At 44.6% G+C, this 20,311-nt stretch overlaps 1 protein-coding gene and 1 long non-coding RNA gene across 2 annotated transcripts; both read left to right on the top strand.

The window, feature by feature from the left end:
• Window positions 1-1,475: 1,475 nt before the first annotated feature.
• LOC127927758 (collagen alpha-1(II) chain-like) lies at window positions 1,476-5,262 on the top strand. The gene is made up of 2 exons (XM_052514440.1): window positions 1,476-3,827; window positions 5,161-5,262. The coding sequence occupies exons 1-2, from the start codon at window positions 1,476-1,478 to the stop codon at window positions 5,260-5,262; spliced, it is 2,454 nt and encodes an 817-aa protein (XP_052370400.1).
• Window positions 5,263-6,287: 1,025 nt separating this feature from the next.
• LOC127927723 (uncharacterized) lies at window positions 6,288-20,064 on the top strand. Its single transcript, XR_008128749.1, has 3 exons — window positions 6,288-6,303; window positions 19,744-19,776; window positions 19,964-20,064. It is a non-coding gene; the product is annotated as an uncharacterized LOC127927723 (long non-coding RNA).
• The last annotated feature ends 247 nt before the right edge of the window (window positions 20,065-20,311 follow it).

Here is a 20,311-nt window from a genome sequence, read left to right as displayed (position 1 = left end):
CCAGGCAGGTTACCGTTGACCCAGGTTTATTAGACAAAAGCAATGAGTAGGGTTACATGCACACAGTAATGCGGTTGTTGTGGATAGTCTGATTAATATAATAGTTCGATTAAAACAGTTTTCATGCTTTGAAAAAATAACAACTCCCCTAATAATCTCGTTTCCATGGACACGTCTGAAATCAGGCTTCCCGATGGAACTCTGGTAAATGCAGAAATTCACCAATCAAAATAAACGTTCTGCCACAACGACCATGTTATTTATGGGGAAGCGTATTTGTTTCTGAGTTCGGACGTATGACGTTTGTATATGAAAACTACTTCTACTCTGCATACTTTGCATAATTTTTCTAAGGTTTGACAACAACAAAAAATGATCCATTTGACAGGAGGGGATTTTTTCTTTGGTCAAACTTTCTTTATTGCAACAAATGATGATGGAAACTGTGTTTTTCTAAAAAAAAAAATTTAAAATGATGATTGCGGAATCATTTTAAAGGTAAGAGGGGCACTATAATGCTCCACTACACATTTCATACTAAATGCCTACATCTTGCAATATAAATGTTTTCAACTATAACAATAATGTTTATTTGCAGAACAAGAATTGTCCAGACTTTCAAGAATATCTGAATTGCTTCATCTGCTTTTCTGATTGGCTGGAAAGTTTTCGTCATTCCAATTATTTCAGATCTATACGTGTCCAAGTTTCACCATGGCGACCACAGAACTTGGCGACACGTGGGCACATGAGAATTATTACAATATGGCAAATACTTGTCAATTATTGCATTCTATCAATGCTGATATTTCGCGGGCTACCTTAGACATGAAACAGGGGGTGGGAGGACATACAGGCTGTCACCAATTTATTAATGCACAAGTTGTCTAAATGCTTTTTGGAAACACTTGAACCATTACATTTTTACTCTGCACTGTTGGTTTTTAAGAAAAAGGTAATTTTTTTAGGTGTGATGTCATTACTTCCTGTTTTCATCGACATGGTAGTTCAATGGTGTGTATGTATGTATGTATGTATGTATGTATGTATGTATGTATGTATGTATGTATGTATGTATGTATGTGTGTGTGTGTGTGTGTGTGTGTGTGTGTGTGTGTGTGTGTGTGTGTGTGTGTGTGTGTGTGTGTGTGTGTGTGTGTGTGTGTGTGTGTGTGCGTGCGTATGTATGTACATGTACTTACCTGGAGTGCCTGAGGGTGGCGCTGTTTATTAATTACTGTATGTGATCATCTGTACTTGCACTTGACCCATGACATCTGATAAACATGGTTCTTCTACCCGCATTCCTGCCTCAGCAGGCTATTATATTACATGGTGTCATATGTTAAAAGGTTATACAAGGACAGCTCAACATTACGAAACATGGAACAAATGAGACCACCAACTACCCTGGACCTAGAGGGAAATCTATCCCAAATGAGATCCCCAACTACTCTGGACCTAGAGGGAAATCTATGCCAAATGAGACCACCAACTACTCTGAACCTAGAGGGAAATCTAGTCCAAATGAGACCACCAACTACTCTGAACCTAGAGGGAAATCTAGTCCAAATGAGACCACCAACTACTCTGAACCTAGAGGGAAATCTATCCCAAATGAGACCACCAACTACTCTGAACCTAGAGGGAAATCTATCCCAAATGAGACCACCAACTACTCTGAACCTAGAGGGAAATCTAGTCCAAATGAGACCACCAACTACTCTGGACCTAGAGGGAAATCTATCCCAAATGAGACCACCAACTACTCTGAACCTAGAGGGAAATCTATCCCAAATGAGACCACCAACTACTCTGAACCTAGAGGGAAATCTATCCCAAATGAGACCACCAACTACTCTGGACCTAGAGGGAAATCTATCCCACATGAGACCACCAACTACTCTGACCCTAGAGGGAAATCTAGCCCAACAGAGACCACCAACTACTCTGGACCTAGAGGGAAATCTAGTCCAAATGAGACCACCAACTACTCTGGACCTAGAGGGAAATCTATCCCAAATGAGACCACCAACTACTCTGAACCTAGAGGGAAATCTAGTCCAAATGAGACCACCAACTACTCTGAACCTAGAGGGAAATCTATCCCAAATGAGACCACCAACTACTACTCTGAACCTAGAGGGAAATCTAGCCCAAATGAGACCACCAACTACTCTGAACCTAGAGGGAAATCTATCCCAAATGAGACCACCAACTACTCTGAACCTAGAGGGAAATCTAGTCCAAATGAGACCACCAACTACTCTGAACCTAGAGGGAAACCTAGTCCAAATGAGACCACCAACTACTCTGGACCTAGAGGGAAATCTATCCCAAATGAGACCACCAACTACTCTGGACCTAGAGGGAAATCTATCCCAAATGAGACCCCCAACTACTCTGGACCTAGAGGGAAATCTATCCCAAATGAGACCACCAACTACTCTGGACCTAGAGGGAAATCTATCCCAAATGAGACCACCAACTACTCTAAACCTAGAGGGAAATCTATCCCAAATGAGACCACCAACTACTCTGGACCTAGAGGGAAATCTAGTCCAAATGAGACCACCAACTACTCTGAACCTAGAGGGAAATCTATCCCAAATGAGACCACCAACTACTCTGGACCTAGAGGGAAATCTAGTCCAAATGAGACCACCAACTACTCTGAACCTAGAGGGAAATCTATCCCAAATGAGACCACCAACTACTCTGGACCTAGAGGGAAATCTATCCCAAATGAGACCACCAACTACTCTAAACCTAGAGGGAAATTTAGTCCAAATGAGACCACCAACTACTCTGGACCTAGAGGGAAATCTATCCCAAATGAGACCACCAACTACTCTGGACCTAGAGGGAAATCTATCCCACATGAGACCACCAACTACTCTGGACCTAGAGGGAAATCTAGTCCAAATGAGACCACCAACTACTCTGGACCTAGAGGGAAATCTATCCCAAATGAGACCACCAACTACTCTGGACCTAGAGGGAAATCTATCCCAAATGAGACCACCAACTACTCTGGACCTAGAGGGAAATCTATCCCAAATGAGACCACCAACTACTCTGGACCTAGAGGGAAATCTATCCCAAATGAGACCACCAACTACTCTGGACCTAGAGGGAAATCTATCCCAAATGAGACCACCAACTACTCTGGACCTAGAGGGAAATCTATCCCAAATGAGACCACCAACTACTCTGGACCTAGAGGGAAATCTATCCCACATGAGACCACCAACTACTCTGGACCTAGAGGGAAATCTATCCCAAATGAGACCACCGACTACTCTAAACGTAGAGGGAAATCTATCCCAAATGAGACCACCAACTACTCTGGACCTAGAGGGAAATCTATCCCAAATGAGACCACCAACTACTCTGGACCTAGAGGGAAACCTATCCCAAATGAGACCACCAACTACTCTGGACCTAGAGGGAAATCTATCCCAAATGAGACCACCAACTACTCTAAACGTAGAGGGAAATCTATCCCAAATGAGACCACCAACTACTCTGGACCTAGAGGGAAATCTATCCCAAATGAGACCACCAACTACTCTGGACCTAGAGGGAAATCTATCCCAAATGAGACCACCAACTACTCTGAACCTAGAGGGAAACCTAGAGGGAAATGCAGCCCAAATGAGACCACCAACTACTCTGGACCTAGAGGGAAACCTAGAGGGAAATGCAGCCCAAATGAGACCACCAACTACTCTGGACCTAGAGGGAAATCTAGCCGAAAATCGGAGAGTGTGGATCCAGAAATTCAACCTTTATACCATCAGCCAGTGGCATCTCAGAGAAATCCGGTAAAAAGTGAAATGTGCCACGTAGCCAGAGATGATTTAATCAAGGTATTCAATACTTATGACTTGGATGTATTAAAAAAATATGTTTTCCCGAACTCTGAGCCAAGAAACAAATCTGATGCACCTGAGACATTTCTTTTTTAGGAGAGTGTAAGAACAATTGATGCTTATGTGATTTAAAACATAAAGCAAAAGACTGAGTTTCAACAACCTACAGAGTCATTGACAAAGGGACAGAATTCTATGTGGAATCAAAACATGACCAAGTGTGAGGCAGATTACTCAGAGAACCAGATCTCCTGCTAAGCTATGAGGAAGTCGAGGTGCCCGTTGACAAGGTGCATAAGCAAGAGACAACACAGAAATGGTTAAAAAAAAGACAAAGACCTTGCAACAAACTAGTAAAAGAAAGGTCATAGGGAGAATGCTCACGTTGTGGGTACAAACACAAATCAACAAAAGACAAAGACCTTGCAACAAACTAGTAAAAGAAAGGTCACAGGGAGAATGCTCACGTTGTGGGTACAAACACAAATCAACAAAAGACAAAGACCTTGCAACAAACTAGTAAAAGAAAGGTCACAGGGAGAATGCTCACGTTGTGGGTACAAACACAAATCAACAAAAGACAAAGACCTTGCAACAAACTAGTAAAAGAAAGGTCACAGGGAGAATGCTCACGTTGTGGGTACAAACACAAATCAACAAAAGACAAAGACCTTGCAACAAACTAGTAAAAGAAAGGTCACAGGGAGAATGCTCACGTTGTGGGTACAAACACAAATCAACAACAGTGTCCAGCATACGGCAAAAGCAAGGCACAGGAAAACAAATCATTATGCCAAAATGTGCTCCTCACACACGGACAGAAAACCAGAGGGTTCACGGCTTTGACAGGGAGAGGACAGCAGGAAATGGGGACATTGGGACATTGGGACAAATGTAGTGAAACAGAGTGAAGGTAAAGTGTGCAGCTCAGCTAGTCAATGAGAAAAAAAACACTGAGAAAGAGCAGTGGACAGAAACACTAAAAATAAACAACCAGAAACTTCCTGTTAAGCTGGATACATGAGCTGAGCGTAGCGTTTTGTCCTTGACAGACTTGAAAACACTGAAAGTAAAAGTGAGTGTCGATTCCATGCAAAAAATCCAACCGAAAGCTAGTGACGTATTCTGGCCACCAGATGGCGCCAAAAGGCAAAAGAAAACGCTCAAACGTCGATACAAAGAGAAAGTGTTTTGAACTGGAATTTCAAGTGATAGAACAAGATGCACCAGTAGATACTCGGAAGAAACGGGATTAATAGAGAGAATATTAAATCTTGAACAAAAGACAGAGACGGACATTTATGAAGATGTGGACCTGGACGTGCTCCAGGAGTTCATCATATACAAACAGATCCAGAAGTCACACCAGCGGTTCGTTCACCCATGAAAAGTACCTGTAGCACTGAAAAGGATTAAAAAACTGGGAAAAGGAACTGAACTGCAATGAAAAACATGGGTGTCGTCGTCAGGCAGATTGAGCTTCCTGATTGGGTAAACAACTTGGTGACAATCAGGAAGCTCAACATTTAAAAATACGGATATGCATGGAACCACCGGATGTAAACAAAGCCATCAAGAGAGAACATGATCCTTTACGTACAATTAAAGAGGTAGTTGCTGAAATTCCTAACGCCAAGGTATTTCAAGTAATTGATGCAAACCAAGGATACTGTCAAATCCAACTGGATGAAGAGAGCTCCCGACTCTGCACTTTCAATACGCCGTTTGGGAGGTATTCTTTCAAGAGACTGCCGTTCGGAATCGTGTCCCGCTCCAGAGGTGCTCCAGAGGTGCTCCAGAGGTGTTCCAGAGGTGTTCCAGAGGTGCTCCAGAGGTGCTCCAGATGTGTTCCAGAGGTGCTCCAGAGGTGTTCCAGAGGTGTTCCAGAGGTGTTCCAGAGGAGTTCCAGAGGTGTTCCAGAGGTGCTCCAGAGGTGTTCCAGAGGTGTTCCAGATGTGTTCCAGAGGTGTTCCAGAGGTGTTCCAGAGGTGCTGCAGAGGTGTTCCAGAGGTGTTCCAGAGGTGTTCCAGAGGTGTTCCAGAGGTGTTCCAGAGGTGTTCCAGAGGTGTTCCAGAGGTGTTCCAGAGGTGTTCCAGAGGTGTTCCAGAGGTGTTCCAAAGGTGTTCCAGAGGTGTTCCAGAGGTGCTCCAGAGGTGTTCCAGAGGTGCTCCAGAGGTGTTCCAGATGTGTTCCAGAGGTGTTCCAGAGGTGTTCCAGAGGTGTTCCAGAGGTGTTCCAGAGGTGTTCCAGAGGTGCTCCAGAGGTGTTCCAGAGGTGCTCCAGAGGTGTTCCAGAGGTGTTCCAGAGGTGTTCCAGAGGAGTTCCAGAGGTGTTCCAGAGGTGCTCCAGAGGTGCTCCAGATGTGTTCCAGAGGTGTTCCAGAGGTGTTCCAGAGGTGTTCCAGAGGTGTTCCAGAGGTGTTCTAGAGGTGTTCCGGAGGTGCTCCAGAGGTGTTCCAGAGGTGCTCCAGAGGTGTTCCAGAGGTGCCTCGACGCAGCATTTGGAAGGTCTGGAAGGTGCTGTGAACATCATGGATGACATTCTTGTCAGGGGTGATGACACAGATCAGCACGACCGGAGACTGAGACAGATACTAGTCAGACTTAGAAGCATTAACTTCAAACTGAATAAGGACAAGTGCAAAATCAGAATGACAGAAATTCGCTACATTGGACATGTGTTAGGCAAAGAAGGCCTGAAACCAGACTCCCAGAAGGTCCCGAGAAATACAAGCCAGAGGGCAAAGCGCTTCAGAGATTAATGGGAATGTTGCAGTATCTCTCAGATGATGGGTCAGCCAATCGCAGTATCTCTCAGATGATTGGTCAGCCAATCGCAGTATCTCTCAGATGATTGGTCAGCCAATCGCAGTATCTCTCAGATGTCAGCACACCACTGACACAACTGCCCTAGAAAGAGACATTCAGTGGCACTGGGAGTCTGCACAGGAACAGAGCTTCAGAAACTTGAAACACTGCCACTCTCTGTGGATGCCAGCTCAGAAGGCTTGGGAGCTGTGATCCTGCAAGATGGTCAGCCAATCGCATACGAGTCAAGATCCCTCACAGACCGTCGAAAGAGATACGCTCAAGTGGAAAAAGATCTAGTCTAGCGATAGTGCTTAGATAGTTTCATCAGTACTTTCCTGTTTCCGTGGAAACCGGATCCAGGTGGAGTCAGACCACAAACCCTTGGAAACAATCGTCAAGAAGTCGCTCCGGAAGGCACCAGCCTGACTGCACAGATCGCTGACGAGACTACAGAGATACAGTCTATATGTGACATAGTAAACCAAGAAAACGAGATGCAGATCGCTGATGAGACTACAGAGATACAGTCTATATGTGACATATTAAACCAAGAAAACGAGATGCAGATCGCTGATGAGACTACAGAGATACAGTCTATATGTGACATAGTAAACCAAGAAAACGAGATGCAGATCGCTGATGAGACTACAGAGATACAGTCTATATGTGACATATTAAACCAAGAAAACGAGATGCAGATCGCTGATGAGACTACAGAGATACAGTCTATATCTGACATAAAAACCAAGAAAACGAGATGCAGATCGCTGATGAGACTACAGAGATACAGTCTATATCTGACATAAAAACCAAGAAAACGAGATGCAGATCGCTGATGAGACTACAGAGATACAGTCTATATGTGACATATTAAACCAAGAAAACGAGATGCAGATCGCTGACGAGACTACAGAGATACAGTCTATATGTGACATATTAAACCAAGAAACCAAGATGCAGATCGCTGATGAGACTACAGAGATACAGTCTATATGTGACATATTAAACCAAGAAAACGAGATGCAGATCGCTGATGAGACTACAGAGATACAGTCTATATGTGACATATTAAACCAAGAAAACGAGATGCAGATCGCTGATGTTGGATGGTGAACTGGATGTAAAACTACATCGCTCATCAACTTCCTCTTTCAGAAGAGCAACAGAATTGCAGCAATTCAAAAACAGTAAACAGAAGAAGATGAAGAGTTAAAAACTGGTCACAGTTGGATGGCGAGACACGAGAGGGAACAGTTGCAAAGAAAATACAGCACTTACTGGACCTGCAGGGAGGACTTGACAAACCCAGATGGACCTAAGATAATGAGAGAAGAAGAAATAATGAAGCACACATGGGAATCGTAAAAAATGTAAAGAACAAGCAAGGGATGATCTGTTCTGGCCAGGCAAGGCTAAACAGATCCAAGATGTTGTAACAAAATGTGCCGTCTGCAACACACAAAAACAACAATCAAAGAGAACCGCTCATATCTCATCCAGTCCCAGAGAGAGTTTGAGCCAAAGTTGGAGTGGACCTCTTCCATTACAACGACACAGAATATATACTACTCACAAATACCCAGAAATCTCCAAGCTCAGTGGAACAACAAGCAAACACATCATTACAGCACTAAAAGTCGTTCTCAGCGAGGAAGCACGGGGTGACCGACGTGTTGTGCTCCGACAATGGAAGACAGTTGGTTGAGTCAAGAGATCTCTACCAGCTGGGAGTTCAAAACATGTCACGTCGAGCCCTAGATTTCCACAGTCAAACGGCCAAGCTGAGAGTGCAGTTCAGACCGTGAAGAACCGGTTGTAAAAAAACGCACGAGAGACAGCATCGGAGATCCTAACACAGCTCTCCTTGAGTACAGAAACACACCCCTGGATGGAGTAGGTATCTCTCCTTGAGTACAGAAAAACACCCCTGGATGGAGTAGGTATCTCTGCTTGCACAACTACTAATGAGAAGAAGACTGAAGACAAAGATCCTGACATCAAAGAGATTGTTGAAGCCAGGACTCTATCAGCATGTCTCCGTCTCACAAGAGGACAACAGAGAGACTCTATCAGCATGTCTCCGTCTCACAAGAGGACAACAGAGAGACTCTATCAGCATGTCTCCGTCTCACAAGAGGACAACAGAGAGACTCTATCAGCATGTCTCCGTCTCACAAGCGGACAACAGAGAGACTCTATCAGCATGTCAGGCTCCGTCTCACAAGCGGACAACAGAGAGACTCTATCAGCATGTCTCCGTCTCACAAGAGGACAACAGAGAGACTCTATCAGCACGTCTCCGTCTCACAAGCGGACAACAGAGAGACTCTATCAGCATGTCTCCGTCTCACAAGCGGACAACAGAGAGACTCTATCAGCATGTCTCCGTCTCACAAGTAGACAACAGAGAGACTCTATCAGCACGTCTCCGTCTCACAAGAGGACAACAGAGAGACTCTATCAGCACGTCTCCGTCTCACAAGTAGACAACAGAGAGACTCTATCAGCATGTCTCCGTCTCACAAGCAAACAACAGAGAGACTCTATCAGCATGTCTCCGTCTCACAAGCAGACAACAGAGAGACTCTATCAGCATGTCTCCGTCTCACAAGCGAACAACAGAGAGACTCTATCAGCATGTCTCCGTCTCACAAGCGGACAACAGAGAGACTCTATCAGCACGTCTCCGTCTCACAAGCGAACAACAGAGAGACTCTATCAGCATGTCTCCGTCTCACAAGCGGACAACAGAGAGACTCTATCAGCATGTCTCCGTCTCACAAGTAGACAACAGAGAGACTCTATCAGCACGTCTCCGTCTCACAAGCGAACAACAGAGAGACTCTATCAGCACGTCAGGCTCCATCCGTTTGGTGCATTACCTCATCACACACTGAGGTTTATCCACAACAAGTCAGTTTGGTGCATTACCTCATCACACACTGAGGTTTATCCACAACAAGTCAGTTTGGTGCATTACCTCGTCACACACTGAGGTTTATCCACAACAAGTCAGTTTGGTGCATTACCTCATCACACACTGAGGTTTATCCACAACAAGTCAGTTTGGTGCATTACCTCATCACACACTGAGGTTTATCCACAACAAGTCAGTTTGGTGCATTACCTCATCACACACTGAGGTTTATCCACAACAAGTCAGTTTGGTGCATTACCTCATCACACACTGAGGTTTATCCACAACAAGTCAGTTTGGTGCATTACCTCATCACACAGTGATGTTTATCCACAACAAGTCAGTTTGGTGCATTACCTCATCACACACTGAGGTTTATCCACAACAAGTCAGTTTGGTGCATTACCTCATCACACACTGAGGTTTATCCACAACAAGTCAGTTTGGTGCATTACCTCGTCACACACTGAGGTTTATCCACAACAAGTCAGTTTGGTGCATTACCTCATCACACACTGAGGTTTATCCACAACAAGTCAGTTTGGTGCATTACCTCGTCACACACTGAGGTTTATCCACAACAAGTCAGTTTGGTGCATTACCTCATCACACACTGAGGTTTATCCACAACAAGTCAGTTTGGTGCATTACCTCATCACACACTGAGGTTTATCCACAACAAGTCAGTTTGGTGCATTACCTCATCACACACTGAGGTTTATCCACAACAAGTCAGTTTGGTGCATTACCTCATCACACACTGAGGTTTATCCACAACAAGTCAGTTTGGTGCATTACCTCATCACACACTGAGGTTTATCCACAACAAGTCAGTTTGGTGCATTACCTCATCACACACTGAGGTTTATCCACAACAAGTCAGTTTGGTGCATTACCTCATCACACACTGAGGTTTATCCACAACAAGTCAGTTTGGTGCATTACCTCATCACACACTGAGGTTTATCCACAACAAGTCAGTTTGGTGCATTACCTCATCACACACTGAGGTTTATCCACAACAAGTCAGTTTGGTGCATTACCTCATCACACACTGAGGTTTATCCACAACAAGTCAGTTTGGTGCATTACCTCATCACACACTGAGGTTTATCCACAACAAGTCAGTTTGGTAGAGACACACCACTGGTGGGGAAATGGGCATATTGTCTTTATGCAGATTTTTGAATATTCGCATGAAAATCTGATCGCCGATTGGATGGAATCCTAGCTTTTGACAGAATTGCTCCCACTGCATTAGAATACCTGTTGTTTCCCTGATCCAGAATCTCTGCAAACTTTCATTATAATTAATCAGTGGATTACCGTCAGGCCAGACCACATGCCATGCCTGTGTTTTCTCTTTCATTGGCACCATGACGTGTGTGTGTGTGTGTGTGTGTGTGTGTGTGTGTGTGTGTGTGTGTGTGTGTGTGTGTGTGTGTGTGTGTGTGTGTGTGTGTGTGTGTGTGTGTGTGTGTGTGTGTGTGTGTGTGTGTGTGTGTGTGTGTGTGTGTGTGTGTGTGTGTGTGTGTGTGTGTGTGTGTGTGTGTGTGTGTGTGTGTGTGTGTGTGTGTGTGTGTGTGTGTGTGTGTGTCTGTGTGTGTGTGTGTGTGTGTGTGTGTATGTGCCTATGTGCCTGTGTGTGTGTGTGTGTGTGTGTGTGTGTGTGTGTGTGTGTGTGTGTGTGTGTGTGTGTGTGTGTGTGTGTGTGTGTGTGTGTGTGTGTGTGTGTCCTTCCTCCCTGCCTTATTTGTTACTTTTATTTTTTACTTATCTATTTCTTACTCAACACTTATTTTTCTTTAAAGTGCATTGTTGATTAAGGGCTTGTAAGTCAGCATTTCACTGTAAGGTTGAATTCGGCGCATGTGACAAATAAAATTAGATTTGATTGTCATCACATATCACATACTGGTCTAGCCTGAAACCCAGACTGATCATCACTCTGTTCTCCTTCACACTGCTCTACTGGTCTAGTCTGAACATCACTCTGTTCTCCTTCACACTGCTCTACTGGTCTAGTCTGAACATCACTCTGTTCTCCTTCACACTGCTCTACTGGTCTAGCCTGAAACCCAGACTGATCATCACTCTGTTCTCCTTCACACTGCTCTACTGGTCTAGTCTGAACATCACTCTGTTCTCCTTCACACTGCTCTACTGGTCTAGTCTGAAACCCAGACTGAGCATCACTCTGTTCTCCTTCACACTGCTCTACTGGTCTAGTCTGAAACCCAGACTGAGCATCACTCTGTTCTCCTTCACACTGCTCTACTGGTCTAGTCTGAAACCCAGACTGAGCATCACTCTGTTCTCCTTCACACTGCTCTACTGGTCTAGCCTGAAACCCAGACTGAGCATCACTCTGTTCTCCTTCACACTGCTCTACTGGTCTAGCCTGAAACCCAGACTGATCATCACTCTGTTCTCCTTCACACTGCTCTACTGGTCTAGTCTGAAACCCAGACTGATCATCACTCTGTTCTCCTTCACGCTGCTCTACTGGTCTAATCTGAACATCACTCTGTTCTCCTTCACACTGCTCTACTGGTCTAGTCTGAAACCCAGACTGAGCATCACTCTGTTCTCCTTCACACTGCTCTACTGGTCTAGTCTGAACATCACTCTGTTCTCCTTCACACTGCTCTACTGGTCTAGTCTAAACATCACTCTGTTCTCCTTCACACTGCTCTACTGGTCTAGCCTGAACATCACTCTGTTTCACTTCACACTGATCTACTGATCTAGTCTGAACATCACTCTGTTCTCCTTCACACTGCTCTACTGGTCTAGCCTGAACATCACTCTGTTTCACTTCACACTGATCTACTGATCTAGTCTGAACATCACTCTGTTCCCCTTCACACTGCTCTACTGGTCTAGTCTGAAACCCAGACTGCACATCACTCTGTTCCCCTTCATACTGCTCTAGTCTGAACATCACTCTGTTCCCCTTCACACTGCTCTACTGGTCTAGTCTGAACATCACTCTGTTCCCCTTCACACTGCTCTACTGGTCTAGTCTGAACATCACTCTGTTCTCCTTCACACTGCTCTACTGGTCTAGTCTGAACATCACTCTGTTCCCCTTCATACTGCTCTACTGGTCTAGCCTGAAACCCAGTCTGAACATCACTCTGTTCCCCTTCACACTGCTCTACTGGTCTAGTCTGAACATCACTCTGTTCTCCTTCACACTGCTCTACTGGTCTAGTCTGAAACACACTATATAATCCACTACTTTTGACCAGAGTCCTCTGGAACTATATTTAATCCACTACTTTTGACCAGAGTCCTATGGGAGTATATAATCCACAACTTTTAACCAGAGTCCTATGGGACTATATAATCCCCTCAGACAGTCTCTCTGGCCCCTCAGGCAGCCTTATGACATCGTTGACGACTGAGGGGCCTGAGAGACATCAACGATGTCATAAGGCTGTCTGAGGGGCCAGAGAGACATCAACGATGTCATAAGGCTGTCTGAGGGGCCAGAGAGACATCAACGATGTCATAAGGCTGTCTGAGAGACATCAACGATGTCATAAGGCTGTCTGAGGGGCCAGAGAGACATCAACGATGTCATAAGGCTGATGTCATAAGGCTGTCTGAGGGTCATAAGGCTGTCTGAGGGGCCAGAGACATCAACGATGTCATAAGGCTGTCTGAGAGGGCCAGAGAGACATCAACGATGTCATAAGGCTGTCTGAGAGGCCAGAGAGACATCAACGATGTGTCATAAGGCTGTCTGAGAGGCCAGAGAGACATCAACGATGTCATAAGGCTGTCTGAGAGGCCAGAGAGACCTTAACAGTGTCATAAGGCTGTCTGAGAGACCTCAACTTTGCCACGCTGGACCAATTGTGCGCCGCCCTATGGAACTCCCAATCACAGCCAGATGTGATGCAGCCTGGATAAGAACCAGGTACTGCAGTGATGCTTCTAGCACTGAGATGCAGAGTCTTAGACCTCTGTGTCCACACGGGAGCCCTAAGACCACCTGAGGGCCAGAGAGATGTCAAACAGAGTTATGGAGAATCAAAGACAACCTGTTAATAAGGAACATTAGTGTGAAAAGGTGGAGCGAGTGTGAGGTGTGAAGGGAACGTTTGTGTGCAGTCAGAATGCTGTTTTTCCTGTGTTTTGGATCATATTGTACAACAGCTGGTGAATGAAGACAGTGTTAGTTTCAACACACTGTAAAAAGTTGTATTTAAAAAAAAAAAAAAAAAAAAACAGTTTTATTTCCTGATAGTTGCAGGTTGAAAATACAATCTACACAGGACCCTCTAATCAGTAGGTTTGCATGGGCGGGACTTTTAGCTTCCCGTGGTGACATCACCACGCAGTAAACTGGTTAGTAGACCAATAAGAAAGAGAGATCCAAACCACTCTGCCAATAACAGCTAGTTTTCCGTTTAGCCCCTCCCCAGTCAGACCAAAACCCAGACATCTGCTAAAATGCTATTTTTTTGGCCCATTTGAATGGAAATCTATTACAGTAAGGTACCTAATTGTTCCCCAGAAATAATTTGATATTGATATAAAAACAGATGCATTTGGGCCTTTAAAAGATCGAATTACATCAAAATGGTGAATGTTCTCCTAATAATGTACTGGGCACTAAAAGCTCCAGAGCTGTTAGAAACAGTCAATTATAACTTGAAACTTGACATTTTTGTCCGTGTTCTTAGTTTTTCAAAAGCTTTCAGTTTTTTCAAGCTCCAAATTGTTTTGTTGTTGCGTTCAGTTATAAACGCACTCTGCCTGTCACGCCCTGGTCGATGTATGTATGCTTGTCTTCATTTATTTGTTCAGGCCAGGGTGTGACATGGGTTTATTTTGTGGTGTGTTTTTGTATTGTGGTTTTAGTAGGTATTGAATGGATTGTGGCTGAGTAGGGTTGTCTAGGAAAGTCTATGGTTGCCTTGAGGCGGTTCTTTATCAGAGGCAGGTGATTTTCGTTGTCTCTGATTGGGAACCATATTTAGGCAGCCATATTCTTTGAGTGTTTCATGGGTGATTGTACCTGTCTTTGTGTTTCCACTAGATAGGCTGTATAGGTTTTCACTTTCCGTTTGTTGTTTTGTATATTTGTTATTTCATGTATAGTTCATTTTTCATTAAAGAACATGAGTAACTACCACGCTGCATTTTGGTCCGATCCTTGCTACACCTCTTCGTCAGAGATAGAAGAAAGCCGTTACACTGCCATGTTAATTTTTACATTGGGCTAAATCAGGGTCACACAGAGTGATTCTTGGTCGTCCTAAACACATCTACTTAAACTAAAGTATCCACCTCACACACACGGTTATGGGCTTAAAGAAGAAGAAGACACCTGTACCTATAAATGGTGTTTCTTTAAGAAGATGTGCCTGACTGACCTCGACTGTTTCCTCACGTTATTCTCCATGTGGTTGTCCCATGGTTGTTGGTTATTAACCAGGTAACTAATACAAGGGCTGAAGCAGTAGCCTCCGTACTCAACTACAGGTTTAAATAAATTGTGTTTCTTAAAGAAGATGTGCCTGACTGACCTCGACTGTTTCCTCACGTTATTCTCCATGTGGTTGTCCCATGGTTGTTGGTTATTAACCAGGTAACTAATACAAGGGCTGAAGCAGTAGCCTCCGTACTCAACTACAGGTTTAAATAAATTGTGTTTCTTAAAGAAGATGTGCCTGACTGAACTCGACTGTTTCCTCACGTTATTCTCTCCCATGGTTGTGGTCATCCTAATACATGGTTGTTCTACTAATGGGAACTACAGGTTTAAATAAATTGTGTTTCTTAAAGAAGATGTGCCTATTGTGGTCATCCCATGGTTGTTGGTTATTAACCAGGTAACTAATACAAGGGCTGAAGCAGTAGCCTCCGTACTCAACTACAGGTTTAAATAAATGGTGTTTCTTTGAAGATGATGTGCCTGTCTGTTACATGTACAACCATGGTTGTTAATTAACCAGGGAAAGGATCCACAGACCCGGAAGCTGATTATCTTTCTGGACATCTCTTTATTTACAATGCTGGCTGCCATACTGTCCTGTGTTTGTGTTAACCATGGCAACCGGGCATTGTAAATAAAGAGATGTGTCTGGCTGCCATACTGTCCTGTGTTTGTGTTAACCATGGCAACCGGGCATTGTAAATAAAGAGATGTGTCTGTCTGCCATACTGTCCTGTGTTTGTGTTAACCATGGCAACCGGACATTGTAAATAAAGAGATGTGTCTGTCTGCCATACTGTCCTGTGTTTGTGTTAACCATGGCAACCGGACATTGTAAATAAAGAGATGTGTCTGTCTGCCATACTGTCCTGCCGTTTGTGTTAACCATGGCAACCGGACATTGTAAATAAAGAGATGTGTCTGTCTGCCATACTGTCCTGTGTTTGTGTTAACCATGGCAACCGGACATTGTAAATAAAGAGATGTGTCTGTCTGCCATACTGTCCTGTGTTTGTGTTAACCATGGCAACCGGACATTGTAAATAAAGAGATGTGTCTGGCTGCCATACTGTCCTGTGTTTGTGTTAACCATGGCAACCGGACATTGTAAATAAAGAGATGTGTCTGGCTGCCATACTGTCCTGTGTTTGTGTTAACCATGGCAACCGGGCATTGTAAATAAAGAGATGTGTCTGGCTGCCATACTGTCCTGTGTTTGTGTTAACCATGGCAACCGGACATTGTAAATAAAGAGATGTGTCTGGCTGCCATACTGTCCTGTGTTTGTGTTAACCATGGCAACCGGGCATTGTAAATAAAGAGATGTGTCTGGCTGCCATACTGTCCTGTGTTTGTGTTAACCATGGCAACCGGGCATTGTAAATAAAGAGATGTGTCTGGCTGCCATACTGTCCTGTGTTTGTGTTAACCATGGCAACCGGACATTGTAAATAAAGAGATGTGTCTGTCTGCCATACTGTCCTGCGTTTGTGTTAACCATGGCAACCGGACATTGTAAATAAAGAGATGTGTCTGTCTGCCATACTGTCCTGCGTTTGTGTTAACCATGGCAACCGGACATTGTAAATAAAGAGATGTGTCTGTCTGCCATACTGTCCTGCGTTTGTGTTAACCATGGCAACCGGACATTGTAAATAAAGAGATGTGTCTGTCTGCCATACTGTCCTGTGTTTGTGTTAACCATGGCAACCGGACATTGTAAATAAAGAGATGTGTCTGTCTGCCATACTGTCCTGTGTTTGTGTTAACCATGGCAACCGGACATTGTAAATAAAGAGATGTGTCTGTCTGCCATACTGTCCTGTGTTTGTGTTAACCATGGCAACCGGACATTGTAAATAAAGAGATGTGTCTGTCTGCCATACTGTCCTGTGTTTGTGTTAACCATGGCAACCGGACATTGTAAATAAAGAGATGTGTCTGTCTGCCATACTGTCCTGTGTTTGTGTTAACCATGGCAACCGGACATTGTAAATAAAGAGATGTGTCTGTCTGCCATACTGTCCTGCGTTTGTGTTAACCATGGCAACCGGACATTGTACATAAAGAGATGTGTCTGTCTGCCATACTGTCCTGCGTTTGTGTTAACCATGGCAACCGGACATTGTAAATAAAGAGATGTGCCTGTCTGCCATACTGTCCTGTGTTTGTGTTAACCATGGCAACCGGACATTGTACATAAAGAGATGTGTCTGTCTGCCATACTGTCCTGTGTTTGTGTTAACCATGGCAACCGGACATTGTACATAAAGAGATGTGCCTGTCTGCCATACTGTCCTGCGTTTGTGTTAACCATGGCAACCGGACATTGTAAATAAAGAGATGTGCCTGTCTGCCATACTGTCCTGTGTTTGTGTTAACCATGGCAACCGGACATTGTACATAAAGAGATGTGTCTGTCTGCCATACTGTCCTGTGTTTGTGTTAACCATGGCAACCGGACATTGTAAATAAAGAGATGTGTCTGTCTGCCATACTGTCCTGCGTTTGTGTTAACCATGGCAACCGGACATTGTAAATAAAGAGATGTGTCTGTCTGCCATACTGTCCTGCATTTGTGTTAACCATGGCAACCGGGCATTGTACATAAAGAGATGTGCCTGTCTGCCATACTGTCCTGCGTTTGTGTTAACCATGGCAACCGGACATTGTAAATAAAGAGATGTGCCTGTCTGCCATACTGTCCTGTGTTTGTGTTAACCATGGCAACCGGACATTGTACATAAAGAGATGTGTCTGTCTGCCATACTGTCCTGTGTTTGTGTTAACCATGGCAACCGGACATTGTACATAAAGAGATGTGCCTGTCTGCCATACTGTCCTGCGTTTGTGTTAACCATGGCAACCGGACATTGTAAATAAAGAGATGTGCCTGTCTGCCATACTGTCCTGTGTTTGTGTTAACCATGGCAACCGGACATTGTACATAAAGAGATGTGTCTGTCTGCCATACTGTCCTGTGTTTGTGTTAACCATGGCAACCGGACATTGTACATAAAGAGATGTGCCTGTCTGCCATACTGTCCTGCGTTTGTGTTAACCATGGCAACCGGACATTGTAAATAAAGAGATGTGCCTGTCTGCCATACTGTCCTGTGTTTGTGTTAACCATGGCAACCGGACATTGTACATAAAGAGATGTGTCTGTCTGCCATACTGTCCTGCGTTTGTGTTAACCATGGCAACCGGACATTGTAAATAAAGAGATGTGTCTGTCTGCCATACTGTCCTGCGTTTGTGTTAACCATGGCAACCGGGCATTGTACATAAAGAGATGTGCCTGTCTGCCATACTGTCCTGCGTTTGTGTTAACCATGGCAACCGGACATTGTAAATAAAGAGATGTGCCTGTCTGCCATACTGTCCTGTGTTTGTGTTAACCATGGCAACCGGACATTGTAAATAAAGAGATGTGTCTGTCTGCCATACTGTCCTGTGTTTGTGTTAACCATGGCAACCGGACATTGTAAATAAAGAGATGTGTCTGTCTGCCATACTGTCCTGTGTTTGTGTTAACCATGGCAACCGGACATTGTAAATAAAGAGATGTGTCTGTCTGCCATACTGTCCTGCGTTTGTGTTAACCATGGCAACCGGGCATTGTACATAAAGAGATGTGCCTGTCTGCCATACTGTCCTGCGTTTGTGTTAACCATGGCAACCGGACATTGTAAATAAAGAGATGTGCCTGTCTGCCATACTGTCCTGTGTTTGTGTTAACCATGGCAACCGGACATTGTAAATAAAGAGATGTGTCTGTCTGCCATACTGTCCTGCGTTTGTGTTAACCATGGCAACCGGGCATTGTACATAAAGAGATGTGCCTGTCTGCCATACTGTCCTGCGTTTGTGTTAACCATGGCAACCGGACATTGTAAATAAAGAGATGTGCCTGTCTGCCATACTGTCCTGTGTTTGTGTTAACCATGGCAACCGGACATTGTACATAAAGAGATGTGTCTGTCTGCCATACTGTCCTGCGTTTGTGTTAACCATGGCAACCGGACATTGTAAATAAAGAGATGTGTCTGTCTGCCATACTGTCCTGCGTTTGTGTTAACCATGGCAACCGGGCATTGTACATAAAGAGATGTGCCTGTCTGCCATACTGTCCTGCGTTTGTGTTAACCATGGCAACCGGACATTGTAAATAAAGAGATGTGCCTGTCTGCCATACTGTCCTGTGTTTGTGTTAACCATGGCAACCGGACATTGTACATAAAGAGATGTGTCTGTCTGCCATACTGTCCTGTGTTTGTGTTAACCATGGCAACCGGACATTGTAAATAAAGAGATGTGTCTGTCTGCCATACTGTCCTGTGTTTGTGTTAACCATGGCAACCGGACATTGTAAATAAAGAGATGTGTCTGTCTGCCATACTGTCCTGCGTTTGTGTTAACCATGGCAACCGGGCATTGTACATAAAGAGATGTGCCTGTCTGCCATACTGTCCTGCGTTTGTGTTAACCATGGCAACCGGACATTGTAAATAAAGAGATGTGTCTGTCTGCCATACTGTCCTGTGTTTGTGTTAACCATGGCAACCGGACATTGTAAATAAAGAGATGTGTCTGGCTGCCATACTGTCCTGTGTTCCAGAGGTGCTCCAGAGGTGCTCCAGAGGTGTTCCAGAGGTGCTCCAGAGGTGTTCCAGAGGTGCTCCAGAGGTGTTCCAGAGGTGCTCCAGAGGTGCTCCAGAGGTGTTCCAGAGGTGCTCCAGAGGTGTTCCAGAGGTGTTCCAGAGGTGTTCCAGAGGTGTTCCAGAGGTGCTCCAGAGGTGTTCCAGAGGTGTTCCAGAGGTGCTCCAGAGGTGTTCCAGAGGTGTTCCAGAGGTGCTCCAGAGGTGTTCCAGAGGTGCTCCAGAGGTGCTCCAGAGGTGTTCCAGAGGTGCTCCAGAGGTGTTCCAGAGGTGTTCCAGAGGTGTTCCAGAGGTGTTCCAGAGGTGTTCCAGAGGTGCTCCAGAGGTGCTCCAGAGGTGTTCCAGAGGTGCCTCGACGCAGCATTTGGAAGGTCTGGAAGGTGCTGTGAACATCATGGATGACATTCTTGTCATGGGTGATGACACAGATCAGCACGACCGGAGACTGAGACAGATACTAGTCAGACTGAGAAGCATTAACTTGAAACTGAATAAGGACAAGTGCAAAATCAGAATGACAGAAATTCGCTACATTGGACATGTGTTAGGCAAAGAAGGCCTGAAACCAGACTCCCAGAAGGTCCCGAGAAATACAA

The sequence above is a fragment of the Oncorhynchus keta genome, unplaced genomic scaffold (genome assembly GCF_023373465.1).
Source record: "Oncorhynchus keta strain PuntledgeMale-10-30-2019 unplaced genomic scaffold, Oket_V2 Un_scaffold_17573_pilon_pilon, whole genome shotgun sequence".
Classification (NCBI taxonomy): domain Eukaryota; kingdom Metazoa; phylum Chordata; class Actinopteri; order Salmoniformes; family Salmonidae; genus Oncorhynchus; species Oncorhynchus keta.
This window is presented reverse-complemented; position numbering and strand designations above follow the sequence as displayed.

What these genes read in the sequence shown, in the direction of transcription:
- LOC127927758 (XM_052514440.1), top strand. Translation starts at nt 1,476, where the DNA reads ATGCCAAATGAGACCACCAACTACTCTGAACCTAGAGGGAAATCTAGT. An exon ending in TGGCATCTCAGAGAAATCCG is followed by an intron (nt 3,828 to 5,160) that starts GTAAAAAGTGAA and finishes CTTGAACAAAAG; the next exon opens with ACAGAGACGGACATTTATGA.